Source organism: Clarias gariepinus, chromosome 27 (assembly GCF_024256425.1).
Source record: "Clarias gariepinus isolate MV-2021 ecotype Netherlands chromosome 27, CGAR_prim_01v2, whole genome shotgun sequence".
NCBI lineage: Eukaryota > Metazoa > Chordata > Actinopteri > Siluriformes > Clariidae > Clarias > Clarias gariepinus.
In genome coordinates this window covers 2,388,285-2,406,773 of record NC_071126.1, presented here as the reverse complement: position 1 = coordinate 2,406,773, position 18,489 = coordinate 2,388,285, and the positions used below count along the sequence as shown (strand labels likewise).

General features: G+C 42.0%; 1 protein-coding gene across 1 annotated transcript in view; it reads right to left on the bottom strand.

Moving 5' to 3' along the window:
• clocka (clock circadian regulator a) overlaps positions 1–18,489 on the bottom strand; it is a 30,851-nt gene that overhangs the window by 11,113 nt on the left and 1,249 nt on the right. The window contains exons 2-16 of the mRNA XM_053489265.1: positions 17,370–17,461; positions 11,983–12,042; positions 11,592–11,740; positions 10,322–10,413; positions 10,106–10,195; positions 9,237–9,357; positions 6,152–6,265; positions 5,667–5,785; positions 5,363–5,445; positions 3,052–3,158; positions 2,753–2,900; positions 2,586–2,661; positions 2,354–2,498; positions 1,456–1,556; positions 272–361 (exon numbers count right to left, since the gene is read on the bottom strand). Of these exons, the coding sequence (XP_053345240.1) occupies positions 272–361; positions 1,456–1,556; positions 2,354–2,498; positions 2,586–2,661; positions 2,753–2,900; positions 3,052–3,158; positions 5,363–5,445; positions 5,667–5,785; positions 6,152–6,265; positions 9,237–9,357; positions 10,106–10,195; positions 10,322–10,413; positions 11,592–11,740; positions 11,983–12,042; positions 17,370–17,389 (1,515 nt within the window). The 5' untranslated portion in view covers positions 17,390–17,461. The remainder of the gene's footprint in view (positions 1–271; positions 362–1,455; positions 1,557–2,353; positions 2,499–2,585; positions 2,662–2,752; positions 2,901–3,051; positions 3,159–5,362; positions 5,446–5,666; positions 5,786–6,151; positions 6,266–9,236; positions 9,358–10,105; positions 10,196–10,321; positions 10,414–11,591; positions 11,741–11,982; positions 12,043–17,369; positions 17,462–18,489) is intronic.

Genomic DNA, 18,489 nt, shown 5'->3' with positions numbered 1-18,489 from the left:
CCAAATAAAAATGAACAAAACATAATTAAGTAAGCATGCAAACCATGAATATAATTATACACAATATCACACTCGAGGTCATGATGTTGTACTGTATATCAGCACGGCTGTAATGTGATTGTAGGCACAAGTACCGTAGACATCCCCACTGTATTTTACACTAAATATTAAATCAATCGTAATAGAACCCCCCAAAAAAAAACATCCTACTCAGGGTAGGACACGATCTGTAAGAATGAGTTGAGTGAGTGTGTGTGTGAGTCTCTCCTACCTGCACACTCGGCTGCAACTGCTGTGGCTGCTGAGGCTGAGACACCAGACAAGCTGCCATGCTCTGCCCCGTGTTCTGAGAGCTCATCGACTGGAGACACACAGACAGAAAAACTGATTTTTACAGATTTCATTTTCACAGATTTAAGGGGCTTTATTTAATAAATATATATAAATAAATACAGTGGAACCTTGAATTACGAGCATAATTCATTCAGGAAGTGGGCATGTATTCCAACACACTTGTACACCAAATAAAATTTTCCCTTAAGAAATAATGGAAACTTTAATTATTTGTTCCACAGCCCAAACAAATAAATACATAAAAATAATCAATACAAAATAAAAAGTAATAATAAAACAAATTAACCTGCACTTTACCTTTAAAAAAAGTAAAAATAAATCTCGACAGATAAGTGCTTCCGTTTATGCACGCAGTGTGTGTATTTGGTTCTGCCGTTATGTGTGCGCACGCGTAATTTGTGTAGAGTGTATGAACCGGCATGGTGTCAAATTATGTGCACACACACACACATAACGACAGGCTGAGGAAGAAAATGCGTGCACGGATGTTAATTATACCAGTGACAGACGCACACTAGCAGGGAAGACGAAAACCCACTTCCGCAGAGCAAGAGAGAGAAAAAACGTTGGCTCAGTTGTGATCACGTGACGCTTGCCATTAAAACAAGAAGCGCATGCGTGATACATGACACTCGGTACTCGTAAATCAAGACTTGCTCATTTTTCAAGTCAAAATTTATTAAAATCTTTGCTCGTCTTGCAGAACACTCGCAAACCGTGTTACTCGCAATCCAAGGTTCCACTGTATATAACAATTAAAAATTAAGCACAAATAAAAATAACATGTTTCTTTTATACTTATATGCGTATAACATGCATATAATACAATATGTCCTCTTTATAGGGGGGACATTAAAATTGAGATTCCTTCAATTTGATAATTGCTTGTACTTTTGCGCGCACACACACACACACAAATATATATATATATACATTTATATATGTATATATACACACACACGCACACACACACACACACACACACACGCATATGCACACACAGATACACAGACACACACAGAGATACACAGAGACACACACACACACAGAGACAGACACAGAGACAGACACAGAGACAGACACACACACACAGAGACAGACCTGGCTGCTGATGGACGATCGGCGTTGGGAAGTCTTCTCAATAGTAGAGACGGATTGCCGAGGGGGCGTACTGCGCTCTGCCTGTAGCTTTGTCTGAGTGGCTATACAAACACACACATGCGCGCAAGCACACAAAACTTTTAATAAAAGCATTTTACACATGCTTTCCATTACTGGTATGCAATCTCAGTTCAGATAGTAATTGGTGGAGCACGAGTCTGCCTACATGAAGGTCTGAGGCCAGCATGTCTCCACTTCTACCTGAAAGAATGTCAGTAATTTCATGCAAATAATTTGTACTAAAATACTACCAAACCCGCATGAGCTGCTGACGATCACACCCATATGCACTCCTTAAACATCATGTTCCAGCTTTAGTCCTCTGTGCAGTTATAATACTCTTCTGTGAAGGCTTTCCATCAGATTTTGGCTGTTGGAATTTGTGTTTATTTTAGCCACTAGAGCGTTCGTGAGGTCATGTCATGTCATGCTGGAACCGGTTTGGGATTCATAGTTCCAGTAAAGGGGAACGGTTAAAGATACAAACAATAAAAACTTCCTATAATATCGTATGATGGTGACTTTGTGGTAACACTCTTAGGAAGAACCGCATGTGGGTGTGATGGTCAGGTGTTCACATACTTTTTGCTACATATATACATACACATTCCTGTCTAGTGTTAGCCAATTTAAATTGATTATTAATAAAACATTTTATTTCACACTGATGAAAATCAAATATCCAGAAAGTGGATTTTCATGTGTAAGAGTTCTCAAAACTGTACTAGTGCAAAGAAAACAGCAGAATATCAGTTTAATATTCGTGTTAAATGTTTCATTTAAACCTGGACGTTTCAACACAAATCCAGTTTGGCTCCACCAGGAGGTTAATACCTACACGTGGGGTCGGATACGGCGGTATGTGAGGAGGACTTCCGTGAGCTCCGGGAAGACGCTGACGGCGTGCGGCTTTGATCAAAGCGCTCCAGCGCCTCCTTCAGGCTGGAGGTGTTGAGCTGAGATTCAGAGCCCGAGTCCTGAGACTGAGCGACACAAAGAAAGAAAACCACAAATCACACAGATGTCCGAGAGAACGAGAAGGAAAAGATTACATGGTCATTTCTACACGCCTTGTCTGCAGAGATCTCTGGAGGAGACTCCTCGATGCCCAGCTCCCTGCGCTGTTCAGCCCTGACCTCAGCATAGCTACAGCAAGACCAAACACACACCAAGCACAAACCAGTTACATCCTGACCAGATACCTGTGATTGCGTGGCAGAAAAATTTCAATCCTCACCTGACAACAGTGTGTGTGCAGACGATGAACTCCGGTCGTGAGTTCCATTGGTGGTAGGTGATGTAGTATTGGGTCTGAAGCCAAATCCACTGCTGACCCTTGGTCAAGAACCGATAATAGCATGACTTCCCTTTCCCATACTGCATCACTGCGCCAAACACACACATCCATATTCAGGGGAACAGAATAGGGTAACATGATTATATAATACTACATAAAATGATAGCACTTAAAATGTCACACCCTGTAATTAATGCACGATTTAACACGATAAAACCAAACAGATCGCTCTAACTCACGGTGTTCATGGCATTTTGCAAGGGTCTCCAAGTCGTCTACGTGATAGTAATCATACCCCGATGTGCCCAAAACTTCAAAAGGCAGGTAACCAATGATAGGGGGCGCCCTAAAGGTGACACAACAAATTAATATTTACACAATTCTTATGGAATAATCTTATATAATCATAATTCTGCTACTTTTACATCTGCTCATAGTTACATACACCTCTCAAAATCTGCGTGATAACCTTTTTTTTGTTTGCATTTTATCGCCATATCAGTTTCTCAGGCTTTTTCATGACAGATATGTATTAAACAATGAACTTATTTATTTAAACCAATATAATATTATGTTATCATGTAAAGGATTTAAAAAGTTATGGAAAAAGTAAATAATAATAATAATAATAATAATAAAACTAAATAAATATCACATTATACCATGGCCTTGGCCAGAAGAACAAGACTTTACATAAGGTTCTTTAGGTGCATTTTTGCTAAAAAATTATAAGAGTTTTTCTGGTTTCGTCTTGCAGAAAATATTTTTTAAATCTTGTTCTGGTAGAAATTGTTTTCTTATGGTGTTAAAACATGGGCCGGTCAAAGTATATGCTTTATGGTTAGAGTAGTGCTACAGTGCAGACATTCTGGAGCTTCTTCATCCTTTAATAAATACGCATGGGTTTCATTTGGATGGCCTACACGGCAACTTGTATATGCAACTTGGTCGTGTCAAGATTCGAAGGGATTGAAGCATCATTTTCCCACCACTGAGTTTATTTCAAATAATTTGTTTTTTTGGTACTATTCCCATTCTGCTTGCCATTTATTTAATATATACTGATTTATCAACAGCTTGAGGTCAGAGGGTGGGATTTGACATACGCTAATTGTTTCTGTAAGGGCTTGTTTCGCTGCCATGTCAGCTTGTTCGTTTCCAGTAATTCCACTTTGTCCTGGCATCCAGTAGAAGACAACATTGTGATGGTTTTTCTATGGTTGGTTTGCCTTGATTAATATATCAATAATTATTGGGTGATTTGTTTTCATAGATTCCAAAGCTTGTAGGCAGGATCTGTTCCCTTTCTTTTTCGATATGTTCCAGAGAAAGTAACAGAGCCCAGGCTTCTGCCGGGGATATGGATTCCGTAGTGATGTCGGTCCGTTATTGCTGCTGCAGAAACGTGGTTTGCCATTTGTGACCCGTCAGTGTATATGGGTTTATGGTAGGGAAAAACGCTATTTATTTCAAGGGCTTGTTGGCGGAATATACAGTATACGGGTGAGTTTCAGACTTCTGGTGCGTATTCCCGGAAGGTCTGATGTAATTTGGTCTGGCCTCATACAGATGCAAATATTGTGGGTAAAAGATTGGATTATAAAATGGATAATGTGAACTTGTCTTTATCTTAGTTGCATACTGGAGAGCTAATTTCAAGCGTCTTATCTGAAGAGGTGGTTCATTTGCTTCTGTGTATAGGCTTTGTACTGGTGAGGTCCTGAAGGCTCCCAATGCGAGTCTCAGTCCGTGATGGTGGACAGTGTCTAGCATTTGCAAGTATGATTTTCTGGCGGTTCCATAAACGATATTCCCATAATCCACTCTGGAACGGACCAGCAGAGCAGTCTGTATAGTCGTAACAACACTGTGTAGTCAGACCCCCATTTAGATTTTGCTAGTACAGGAACTTAATATTCAAAACTTTCAGGCATCTGAGAACTTTAATATGAGGGATGAAGGTCATTTTGTTATCGCAGAGCAGACTTAAGAATCTCGTATTTCCAGGTGGTGTCATTAACCTTTTTTCAAGTCAAAAAGAACAGCTACCACATGCTCCTCAGAGACAAAAAGGCTTCACAAAACGTGAAATATTCATAACCATATTTTAAAGAGTTCTACTTTCAGTGTGACTATTTTTGGCTTTCTGTTGGTGGCTCTGTAATGCAAGCAGTAATCCTGAATAATAATGTCGCAATTCTGAACCTGTACATGACTTTATAGGACAACTAGATGTAAGATTGGGGTGGCAAATAAATTATGCATTTAAGGGACACCCAGAGGGATTCAGAAAGACCCAAAGAGATTTAGAAAGACCAAGAGAGAGACAAAGAGAGAGACAGAGAGAAACAATGAGAGACAAATTAGTTCAGAGGCCCCCAGAGATACAGAGAGTCCCAGAAGGAACCAGAGACTCTGTGAGAGACCCAAAGAGACATAAAGAGACTCAGTTAAAACGTGAGAGAACCAGCAAGACGCAGATACTCAGAGAGAGACCAAAACACTCTCAGAGAGACCCAGAGACACCAGGACAGACTCAGAGAGACCCACCTGTGGTCCAAGAAAAGGAATTTCCACTCCAAGCTGTGCCTGGAAGTAAACTCCTCATTCGGTTCCTCGACAGTGCACATCTCCTGTACAGAAGAGGTTGACGAGTTTTTAAACACACAGCATTTTATAACAATATTGCTTATTTTATATTGATTTCCCAATGACTGTCTAAAGTATCAGTGACGTCACCAAAAAAGGAAAAAAAACCTTTCTATGTTTGATGCATTTTTTTTCCTAACAACTTTTATAAGTGAAATGTAGTAAACATAAGGTTCAGGGACAAATTAAAAATTTATCAGCTCACCTTGATAAACTGAGGCTTGGCTAGCCTCACAGTGGCAACAAAACACACACGGTCTTCAAACGAGGGCCGGAGCAAGCGCTGTATCACACCTTCAAAGCCGTTCCGTGTCGAGTTAGGCACTTCAGGAAAAGAAAAGAAGAAGAAAAAAAGGACGTCCTGTATAAACTGTACAAAATACGATATGAAGTCAGGGTGTACTTGCATATACAGAGTCAATAGGGGGCAGCACTGAACACAAAATTACTGACACTGGCACAGTAACTGGGTGACCAAATATCAGAAGGCTATCCGCTGCACGTGTAAACCAATCAATCCCTATATCTACTGGTTTGCATTGATCTTACTCTCTACTGCACCTGAGCAAAGCTCTCGATCCTATTTCACACCAAGGTTTTCCTGCCTGTCCCATGACTGAGCCACCATTCTGAGCGTAAACACCGCTGGGTGAGATTAATGTTTCATTGCTGCATAGCTTTCACACTTACCAGTGTTGAGAGACTTGAAATTTCCAATAAACTTGACGTACTCGTAGACGGGAGGTTCTTTGGGGTCGATGGTGCCCCGGAGCATGTGGCAGCAGAACTCCAGTTGGTTTTTAGCTATTGAAAAAGACAGATTAAAGTAGATTATCGTCATCTCGCAATTTACAATTCAGACGAGCAAATTTACAGCGAGCTTACTAATTAAAATTAATTCTATAGCCAGTGTGTGGATATTTTTTGACTCACCCTTATATAAGATTAAATGAACAATGAGCGATTACTTAAGGGCTTACCAAGCATATAGAGTATAACCTGGAAAAACTCTTTCATGGTGAAATGTAAATGAGCTCATTTCTCGCACACACCTTTCTGAAATCCACAGTTGTTCTTAAACTGTGATACGTCTCCTTATTTGTACGTATCTTAACCATATGTAAAGCTCTTACTTATAAACTTTATCTTCTTAGTGTCAAAACTCAAACGATGCCCGTTTACTTCTAGACTAATACTTAGGTATGAAAAAAAAAGACAGATCTCTATTCACTCCGTGACTGATAGGGAAATCATCGCTCGTTAATTCACTCAGTCCGACTGACTAAAATGTTCTTTTACAGAAGGCATTAAAATCTAACCTATTTACAAACACTGTCCTTGTCTGAGTGATTATGATTATACTCCTATACTGTCATTAACATTTATTTTGATAGGATCTGATTTGCAAAACATATTATGCTCATCTTGATTCATGCACACTTACATTCCATACAGACTTAAATAATTCTTCTGATTGTGTAAAGCTGCTTTGCGACAATGACCATTGTTAAAGGCGTTATAGAAATAAAATTGAATGGAATTAAAAATATCCAGGTGATCTAACCCTGATCAAGTCAATCAAATGAGAAAACTCTCACACTGCTATATATATATATATATTGTGGCGTGGGCGAGGCGGCGGCTGACGACCAGCATGCCTTGCGGGGATGTCGGTGTGTTCACCATGATGGGGAAAGGTGTTTGGGTAAGTGGCTTCGGCCCTGTTTGTGTGTGTGAATGTGTGACGTGTGAAATGTGCTCCAGTTCAGGCTGATGCTGAATTGGATGTAGGTTCCTGAGTGAAGGTGCTGCTCATGCCATACATGCTGTGTGCTTAATAAAGTACTCCCAGCCATTGCATTGGGCAGCAAATAAGCTCACTCGTCTCTCCACCATCCTTTCCGGCGTAAAAAACGCTACATTGGTGTCAGAAGTGGGATGGAGAATAACGGGTTCGAGCGCACAACGGAGGACCTTCTGAAAATCCAAGCGGGCCGCCGAGTAGCGGAGCGACTACTCGCGCAGAAGAAGCGCTTTCCTGACGGAGCTAGCGCGAGCACACCACGTCAACCAACGCGGAGCGGGAAGAAGAAAATCCCGGCGCTGGATCTCGGGGCGGAGGCTGGCGCTGCGCAAGCGCCGGAGCAAGATACAGCTCCGTGCGCCGTTAGCCAGCAAAGCGACCTGCCGCTGCGCGAGGCCGAGCGCGCTGAGCCCATATCGGCGGTACATCGCAGCGGAAGAGCCGAGCGAGCGCCCGCAGCTCAGTGGCGCTCCGTTCGTGAACCTAGCCGGGGACAGGGCTACCCGTCGCGGCTAGGCAACGAGCAACTCTCCAACGTTTCGCGGGGAGGCCGAGGCACAGGACAGCGTACACCAGCAGCCGCTAGACTAGCGCCGGGAGGACGCGTGGTAAGCCGCGCTGGGCTTTACATCGACTGTGTGCTGGATGGCGTCTTACTGCGGGCGCTCGTGGACACCGGCTCCACTGTTTCGCTGCTGCGCTCTCGATTACTGGGGCAAAGCAAGCGTGTTTGCGGACGGCCTGATCCTGCCTTCAACATCTGCACCGTTGCTGGGGGCTACGTGAAGGTAAGGGCGTGTTGCACAGCGCGAGTCCAAGTGGGTGGACGGACTTATTCCCACTGGTTCGTTGTGGGGAATGTCGAGGAGGACTGCGTTTTGGGGTTGGACATTTTGGGTAGATGGGGTGCGGTGCTGAACTTGTCCAGCGGAACTCTGCGTGGTAACTTCGGGGTAGTCAGGTTGCTCGGACCCAAACCACAGCCGGACAGGTTAGCAGCACACACCCGGTGGGCGGAACTTCCGGTAGCAGACCGAGCGGGAAATCTGCGCGCCAACACCGGCGCTTTACCTCGCCGGCCGGCCAGCAAAGTGCGTGGCCGGTACTGCGAGCGAGTGGAGCGCCGTGTCGACGTAGAACCCTCGACGCAGGACGTTCCCCCCGTGCAGTCCTCCAGGGGTGATCAGCCGTCCGAGCCAGCGTGCAGCCGTGTTACTGCGTCACCCAGAGCGTCACCCGCAGTCGCTCCGCCGGTCTCACAGCTGAACTGTGAACCGCTCATCGCCAGGCAGAAGGGCCCCACCCAGCGCTCGCGGGCACCGCTGCAAGACTTTCGGGTGGGGGCACCTATGGGGCGAATGGGCGTGGACACTCACAGCCAGGGGCGAGATTTTGCTGCTGGCGAGCAGGTGTGGGTGTGTTCCTCCGGAAGGAGGAGGAGGGGGCTCTCGGCCGGGCGTGTGTCGCTCATTTGTCTCTAAGACGACTGTAGTTCGCAGGTTTTTACCTACAAAGTGGCGCCCAAAACACTGGACTTTCAGACATTTATCCTTTATGTACTTGATATTTATCCTTTATGATATTTTTCTTTTCAATTTTGACCCAAGATGAAATTTCAAAACAAACAATAGAAAAGTGACCAGAACCAGCCGTAGAACCACTTGACTTTTTCCGTCTGCTAATCTGAAGTCTGTAATCGATCAGAATCAGGAATCTCCTCTGCGTCGAATATCAGCAGTTCACATTTTCATGAGGAAATGTTCAGCAGTTTTGTATTCAACGTCTACACAAACGCTGCCATGGACCTAGACATTTCTTCCCTTTCCTCGCAAACAGCTGTGCACATTTTTGCCTTCACAATAGTCTATCCTAATCTCAATGGTAATGTCTGAAGCTTCTACTTCTTGTAGAACATCAAATTTTCTTTAATAACATTCTGTATAGCTGCCACTCTACATTCCAGGGTCTTACACTTCAAGTAGTCTGGCGTGAGGTTCTCTCCTTCCAGGATGTGCGTCGAGAGGGCTTTGTATACTTCAGAGTGCTCGCCCAGTGGGAGAAAATTCAACAGGTTCTGGTCCACCAGGTCCGACTGAAACACACAAGCAGATATGATTTCTCTCCAGTTCTCGCTCATACTGTATAACCCTAAATCACACAAAACTGATTTTAGGTTCATTTAAATCCCCATTCTTGCCTCTTACGTCACATATTTTATTAACGTATTTGTGCGTTACGACTCAACTCTGTAACAATACCATGAAGTTTTAGAGTGCTATTGATATTTCCATGAAACTTCAACTCTATAGGGATCCACTTATAGAGTAGTGGATAAAATAACCTGGAGGAGCCTGGAGATAAGCAGCCTGTTCTCAGAACTGAAATAAGTTTTTCCTTTGGGAGTGTTTCAACCAGACATAAATATGCAGGAGTATCAGGGGTATATGATTACAACCTAAATTGATTAAACCTACATCCATATACTCAACATTTAACCTTTACACACTTGCCTACAGAAGTGTAATAGGATAACCGATCGGTACTTAGTAATTGTTTAGAATTTAATAGAATAGAATATTAAGAATAAGAAGAATAACAGAATTAGAAAAAAAAAATAGAAATTGTATGGAAGTTTGCTATTGAGACAGAACACGTATTTGTTTATCCAGGCCAGTAGTGGTACAGCAGGTAATGCTCAGGATTTCTGATCAAGAAGAGCACGGGTTTAAGCCCCCACAAAGTGTTAGGCCCTTAACCAAGGCTGATATCTCTTTCTCCCCAAGGTGGCGCTATATCATGGCTGACCCCCCTGTGCTCTGATCATGCAGACGGATACTTACTGGTAAATGCTCTAGTAAAGAGGTGACGCTCTCAGACACGTAGATTATGTTGCCGTCTGTCATGATGGCCAGAAAGAAGCCATCTAGGGCCTGAGAACAGACAGCAAACAAGTACACAATCATAATAATAATAATAATAATAATGATGCTACAATATATTTCTTACAGTAAAAATCAGGTCAGGTAGGACAGACAGGTAAAAGTGTGTCCTCTCACCTCTAACATCAGCTGTGTGAACTCCTCATTGCTGAGGAACGGAGGCTTCCAGTCCTGACGGATCTCACTCGATTCCGACTGTGCAGCGATTTCTTTAAAAAAAGGAGAAAAAAGGAAACGCAAGACAATATTACAAATGTTATAGCATGTGCAGATCACCTGTTAGCATTAAACTTTTTCTTAACTCAGAGAGGTTACATTTATACTCTCAATGCTAATCAAATTTTATTTAATGCAATTAACACAACTATGTAATGAATGCAAATCCAAAAGTAACACCTGATCAGGAAATTGTGCAATTCTAAAAAAATTATAATAATAAATGAATCCTGGTCCCTTTTTTTAAATTAAACTAAAGCACAGAAACCAATGTATTTATTCTTGGGCATTACAGTACAGTAAGTCCCCAACATATGAACGAGTTCTGTTCTGAGAGCGAGTTTGTGCATGCAACAAACACTGTCTAGGTACTAGGATACTAACACAATTAGCTATACACAGCATAAAACAAGCAAGTTGCATGATCTTTTCCTATTCTTTTAAATTGTGCCTATTGTTAAACGATTCATGTTTAAAGAACGAGCAATGTCTGCTTTCTTTTCACCTCGCTCCTTTCTCTTAATTATTTCACTTGTGTCTCCATCGTTATTGCTTGGCGCGTCTTAGCAGTACCAGCTTCATTACCGCTGCTTTTACGCTTGCTTTCCAACATCCTGGGATGTACGCTGTACGTAATGTACGCTGGACATGTGATCTAACTTCCGTGATTGAACATGCACTAATTTTTATTCCAGGACGTTTTTATAAAAATACGTTTAAAACTCTTTTATTATTGTAACATATTTCCTAATTTTTAGCTTAATTCAATAAAATAATAAAGTCGCTCCTCCCACCTCCATCTCTACTTTACAGTAAAATACTTCCTACATGATGGCATAATTGGCAACATTTTAGCCCCATCTATTTAAGATACATTAACAACTATAACAACATTATGAAATCGTGAAAGATAATGATCTCTGATCTACAGTCATCACATCAGTAGAAAAAAAAAATCAATAAAAATGAACATGATTATAGAGGACAGGTCGGATGGAGCTTTACTCTAGAGGCCAATGAATGACATTAAATTAACACATAAATCTAAAACTTAATTACAACTTGAGTAATGTAATTTTGACGGATGATGACAGGCTCCTGCGCATGCATACTAAGCAGATGCAGTTTTTAATAATGATTGATGGGGGATAAAACAGTGAGTGAAGGACACCTTTGTGCTTGCGCAGGAAGTCGATGCTTTTCTGCAGAATGGTGGACTTGTCCATCTTGCGAGTGTTGCCTGGCAGCATGGTTCCCAGCTCCTTGATGAGCACATTGAACTGGTCTCGCCTCTTCTTTTCCGACTTGTTCCTGGAAACTCTGTATGAGTGGGCGCATGGTAAGCACGGTGGTGAAAACCGTAGCACGCACACACACACAATCAGCAATTCATTGCAAAAGAGAAGTATCACAGAAAACTAGATCTAGTTTAGCAAAGACAGTGAACTAAAGCAAAGCCGGTATTTGATCAGACATTTGTTTCTCTTGCTTGTTGAAGAAAGCATGATAATGTGACCATGATTTGAGAAGATGTGCCCTTAATTCTTCCTGCATTCTCTCACCGTTTTGCTTTGTCCTTCTCATCTTCTTCCATCAAACCATCAAAGATGCTACTGTCATCCCTGCAAACACACAAACAACAACAACAACAAAATTGAAATGACAACTGGATGGAACGGTTATTAAGCTTTGCACGCGCACAGAGTAAACAGACATTTTATTCTAATGTTTCATCAGAAGTCAATGCTTTTCCCTTTCCATGATGGATACTGAAGTGCAGTATGTATAATTACATGATTATGTACGATTAGAGACATGATCCTAAAACCTTTAAAACAAAACAAAAAAAAAACATGACTTCCATGACTATCACACAGCCAGTAAAAGACTCCTGTTTTATAGAAAAGACACATTTATTAATCGAATAATTATTCGAACAATACCTTATTTTTTATTATACCTTATTTTTATAATTATAACCCCTTCATTTTATGTCTGTTCTCAGCATACAGTAAAATCAACTCATTTCAGCAACCACAGCGATGGTTTTAGGTCAGCAGTAGGAGTCAAACACGGATGAAAACTGCAGCTCAAGTCGAGCCACAGAGGAGTGCTCTGAATGTGTGTCTATATTTAGCAGCAGTTGGTATGTTCTCTGACTCAGCTGGTAACAGGGCAGAGAAAAAGACAGCATCTCTGGCTGTGGCGACTCGTCCATAGGGGAATGTGTTTCCTTTTACATTCCAGAGACATGCATGGTAGTTTAACTGGCGCTTCCAAATTGCCTGTAGTGTGCGATTGGTTGTGTAAGCATGTATGCGAGGTGTCACTTTTTCAAGGGTGTATTCTGCCTTGTGCCCAGAGTTCCCAAAAATGAGGGCTGCAACCCTATACAGGATAAGCAGCATAGACCATGGATGGATGGATGGATGGATGGATGGATGAATGGAGGCATTTTTGTATCTAGTGGTCTACTTGTCAAGATCTTGTTTTAAGCCAAATATTTAAGGCTTAAATTAAAGTCTTTTTCCATGGATCTTCAGATGTTGTTAAGCTAAAACCTGCCAACCCTCATACCAATATTGTATGGCCTTGCTGGCAAGAAGACACACACCTCTTGTATTGATCACCGTCTAAAACCTCTTAAATGAATTATGCCTTATACTGGATATACCAGTTTAAATACAACGGATCTCTGGTCACCTTAGATGGCGACCCTGTGTCTGACTGCTGAGCAAGAGTCAACGCTGTATGAATCAACTAGAGATAGTCCTGTGCAGCAAGAAAATGCATCTCACGGCAAAAATCTACAAGACAATCGTGTGCCCAATAGTCCTCTATGGTGCTGGTCCATGGAGATAAAGATGTGCAATTGGACCCCTGGTCTGACCCTGTTTTGACGACAAAAGTGAAGAAGGATGTCCGACACAGACTTAGAGTCGTCATGATCAATAAAGATAATGAGGGAATCGTGTGTACGCTGGCTTGGACATTTGATGCGTGGCTCAACCCAGATGGGCACCAACCTCGTGGGCAAATAAAGAAAAGCTGAATGGACATTGTCGCAAAAGACAACCAAGCAGTGGACCTCGCCCGCCAAGATGGCCATGATCGGGCCAAATGGAGAAGACGGAGCAGCGAACCCTGCTCCAACGGGACACCACTAAAAAGAGAGCCACTAGATAACTGTTTGTTGTCGACTCTTAAGTGAATATTATGGGGCAACTCCAAAATGTCACCAGATTGCAGCTTTTGGTATAAACCGAATGGGACATTATTTTGCATTATTAATGTTCATACTTTGTTCACTCAGCACGGTTTTCCTTCATGTAAAATGTGTTGCCTTTTTGTCCTGGACATTTTAACTTCATAATGAGATTTCTTCCGGCAGGGCTGAATGTTACAGGCTAATCTCCGACCTCCTGGGCCGCTTTATTCCTGAATCGCTCCGGAACAGATGAGTATTAAGCTGAGCATGAGTCAGCGTGTATGTGGATGCAGGCTGCACTGCTGCACTTTTATAGAAACAAGGCAGAGTCCAAATGGTTGTGCGTCAAAGCACTCACCCCCTCTTAAACAAGTGGGCAGGAAAAACGACAATGTTGCAGTACAGATCTTAATGGAAACAGTTATTTATGACAGACAGATATTCTTTTAGAGAGTGAGGTTTTAAAAAAAGCATATTTCTTTCTTTTATAACTTTCTTGGAAGTCCCAGCAACCTTACAAAAACATAATATCAAGCAACAACGATGAACCACTTAGTACCTATTAGGGATAGAATCACCCGATACCATATCACCATAGCCAGGTACCGTTTCGATATGCATCACAATTCTGTAAGCATCTGGAATTTATAAATATCCCAATCCGATATAACTTTTAGAAAATTGTTGGTTATAATTCAAAAGAACCTTAGCAAATAATTCGTTCCTATCACACGGGATGCTGTGCTGCCTGCTGATTTGTGAATAGTTCACGGCGCACCACCTGTAGGGTTATAGAGGAACTCCAACATTTTACCACCTCCTGGGATCTCTTTCTAACTGATTTTTCTCTTTCTACATTGTAAAGCAATGGTGAAGGCATCCAAGATATTTAATAATTTTCTTTAAAAAGGTGATGAAGATATATCTGCTACTTGTGCTTTGTAAAGCCTTGATGATGTCTGAGGCTGGTGACTCTAAATGAACTTCTCTGCAGCAGAGGTAGGTTTTGGTCTTGCTTTCCTAGGACGGTCTCCTACTGAAGTGAAAAACTTTTTCGAAGTCAAAAATGGGAGGGAAGAATGAATGATGGATGTGCGGCGTGCTGTTCGATCCAGTTTAAACAGAAATCCAGAGTCCAGTGGGACAACAATTAACAATCAAAGGTGTATTACTTTGCTGTTGTTGTTACATCATTGGAACTTCAGTTTGGGCTGGCTTGCTTTCTTTGTTTTTCCACATTCTGTACCAACATGGTGACAAACAGTCAATAATAAATGCATTGAAGGCTACGTACAGTAATGATTATCAGTTCTACTACTCATCTTTCTGCACTAATCATGTGTTTGTGTGATGTGAAAGTGAGGATTAGAGGGACAATAGCAGCACGCTTTTGCCTCGTAATAGACTGGAGTTCTGTCTAGTGGCCCGAGTCCTCTGGGATTGGCTTCATGCCTCCCGCCACCCTGTACATAATAAGTCATATAAAGAACGTGTCTGTGTTTGTCTCAAACCTCAGCTATCAAAAACTGAAGTTGTTTATGTTAAGAAATGAACACGCATGTATCAGAGACAAGTAGCAGATCCACATGTACTATAAGAGGGATGCCAAATAATCACAGCACACTTCCTGTTCCTACGTCTGCTCAACCCTGTTCCTTACACCAAAAAATAAACCATACACAACCTGCTCTGTAAACACAGAACGCATTAGGCAACCCGTCTGCATCTTGTGTATCATGACAGCATATATAAGAAACAAGGATAATGAATAAATTATATTCGGTTAATGATTTGCTTTTGAGTGTGTGTGTCTGTGCAGCAAAACAGGGAAAACAGTAAAAGTTTTCTTAGAGAGGAACTGATAAAAAAAAACAAAAAAACAAGCTCTTTCCTGATCATCCAAACAAACCAAATTTACTGCTGTTTATATGTACTTTGTGCTATCAGATAAGATAAGCACGGAGCAGAGAGGGTTTTCATCATAAGAATGTTATGCCCCGTTCACATTACCACCCACGTTGCTCAATTCAGTTTTTTTTTTTTTTTCCCAGATCGTTTAACAATTCATAAGCGGCGTTTATCTGACTCTGACGTGGACACGTCTGTCCTCCTGAACAGCATGCAGGCGCACATTAATATGTGTTTGCTTGCGTCATCTGGGGAAGAACAAGTTGTATTTGTGTGACAGCTCATTCGTTTAAACTGTTGCTAGCGCTGCTATGAAATCCCTCGAATCCCATGAGCATCTTATCTAGGACTGCAAGACTGAAACTGACTCCAATCCGAGAAAGACTTGTGCATTCAAACAGCCCTAAAATCTGATGTTTATGCTGGTAATGTGAAACTAACCCTGACCTCTTCGCTCTATGTACGTCATTTCAGACATAAGGCATGTAATTCCAGACATGTTTTTCTGTTATTTTTGCTCAGTCAGTGAAACTAGCTCGTAAAGAAGTGAGAATCGTCACGCTGGCTGGATTGCCAAGACCTACTGGCAGCCTGTAGTATGTGAAGACACAGTTTTAATGTCAAACTATTTCAAGAACTGGACATTTATGAAGCGAGACACAGACAAGCCGAGTGACACAAGCAGTGAAATACATACTAAATATCTGCACTCCATGAAAGCCTATATATAGTGCACTATTTTTAAAAGTCGTCTATTTTGTATGGTCTCCAAACGCCCATCAGAGCAGCACAAACAAACTCTTATAGCGTTTTCACATCAGGGCTGCATGATTGCTTATAAGAACACAAGACACTGAAGCCTGGTTTGTTGTGTGAACACAATCGTTCCATGCTCGGGAACCGTGTCCGAGTCCGCTGGAAAAGGTGGTCGGGAGAATGGTACAGCGAACACTGTCACGGATAGCTATGGAAGCCGATCAATCCTGAGAACAGAAGTAGGCTGCTGTTTAAACGCGACATCATCAGTGGCGTCTGTCTCATCTAAAATCCGTGTGTGTGTGTAGCAAACCCACCATCTGACCTACACGGCCATAGCTGATAAAAAAGGCAGGAGAAAGCGTCGCTTTTGACATTTTTTTTCCGGAAACATCAATATTAGGCGTAACGTTCCTCGTTCTCGTCCTCTCTTTCTGTTTAATGGCAGCTTGCAAACCAAGCAGGTGCATACTGCCACCTGCTGTATCGGAGTGTACCCAAGTACGAAGAAAAATAATAATGTGCCTGCTGAGCACAGTACAAGTCAATCGTGCCAACTTGTAAAAACACCCTGATCACTAAACATGGCGAAGATCAATAGCAATCAAGCGAACGCATCTCAAAGCCTTGGGGTGGCAAAATTCAAGGCAAAAACATATCTACCTTCTGATACTCACACAAAAAGACAAACAAGACACAAGCATAGGAATTTATACAAAATGAAAAAAAAAAAAAAAAAAGATAAAAACCTAAATTTTATTTGTTTCCCTACAGATGAGCCCCGGAATTTCCACACGCACGGCAGGATTGACCAGGCAGAAAGAGTCCCCGCTTGCAGAGCTTTCAAACAACGGTTTCCATGGTAACTGAGCAGAGGCTGGCGTTAAAGAGAAGGATGTGTGTTACTGTGCCATTTCTGCCCGCATGCAAGACTTTCTGGGAATAAAATGAGGTGATGCAAGGTATAAGAACAAGGAGCAGAGGACTAGCTTGAATATAAAAGCACTCCTGTCTTTTCCTTGTTCAACCTAATTCTTTTCTTTAAGAAAGCTGAATGTCGTGACATGAGAGACTCACCGGTCTATGCTGGAGGTCATTTTGAAGTGTGATCAGGGCTGCAGTGGGACACAGAGGAGCTTTAATCGTGAGGTAGACATTTGTACATGAACCTAGATGAAAAACACACACACACACACAGAAGTGAAATTGCGTGACAGTTTATCTGATAGCAAAGCATGATATCAGAAAAATGACTTTATGGTGTGTTTAGACCTCATATTAACATACTGGGTGAGCTGATTACACAGGGTTGGTGTGCTGGTGTAAATGTAAATGATACACTGACTGGGCACTTTATTAGGAACACCTGCACACCTTCTGATTCATGCAATTATCTACTCAGGACGTTGTGTGTCAGTGGTGCAGCTTGATGTTCACATTAATCATGAGAATGAGGAATGATAATTATTTTGACCCTGCCGTGGTGATGGAGCTCCCGAACTGGAGTAAATCTGCTGTCTCTAGAGTTTCACACAGAGCAGTGCAATAAAGAAAAAAACAAAAACACCCTGTGAGTGAGAATGTCTTTTTAATAAGAAAGGTCAATGGAGAACATCCAGACTGGCTCAGGTGGAGATCACGGCTACAGTAGCTACAAATAAACCACTCTGGAGACCACAATTGGGTTTCAAGAAGAGGATCTGGTGCAATCATGGGCACAGATTCTAGAAATCTCTAAGCGCTGCCAGGTCTGATGAATCTTAATTTCGGTTGGTAGGACCAGAATTTGGCATCGGCAGCAAGAAACAACGAAGTGAAGTCCAGGCTGGTGGAGGTGTTGTAATGGTGTGGGGAATCAATCACTGATTGAATGCCACAGGGTATTTTTGATGATCATGAGCATACCCTTATGTGCACAATTTGGCATCTTCTAATTGCTCCGTCTAGCATCTAACACTACGTCACAAAGCCAAAGTTGTGTCAGATTGGTTTCATTAACATGACCATGAGTTCAGGGCTTTTTAGTGGAGTTCCCATGGGTAGAATGAGAGCTTCACAGGATAGAAACGCACCAGGAAAAAATCTGCAGGAACTGTGTAAGGCTATCATGTCAAAGTCGATCAGAATCTCGAGGGAATCAGAATTTCCAACATCTTCTGAAATCCATCTTGTGAAAGAAAGAATCAAGGCAGTTTTG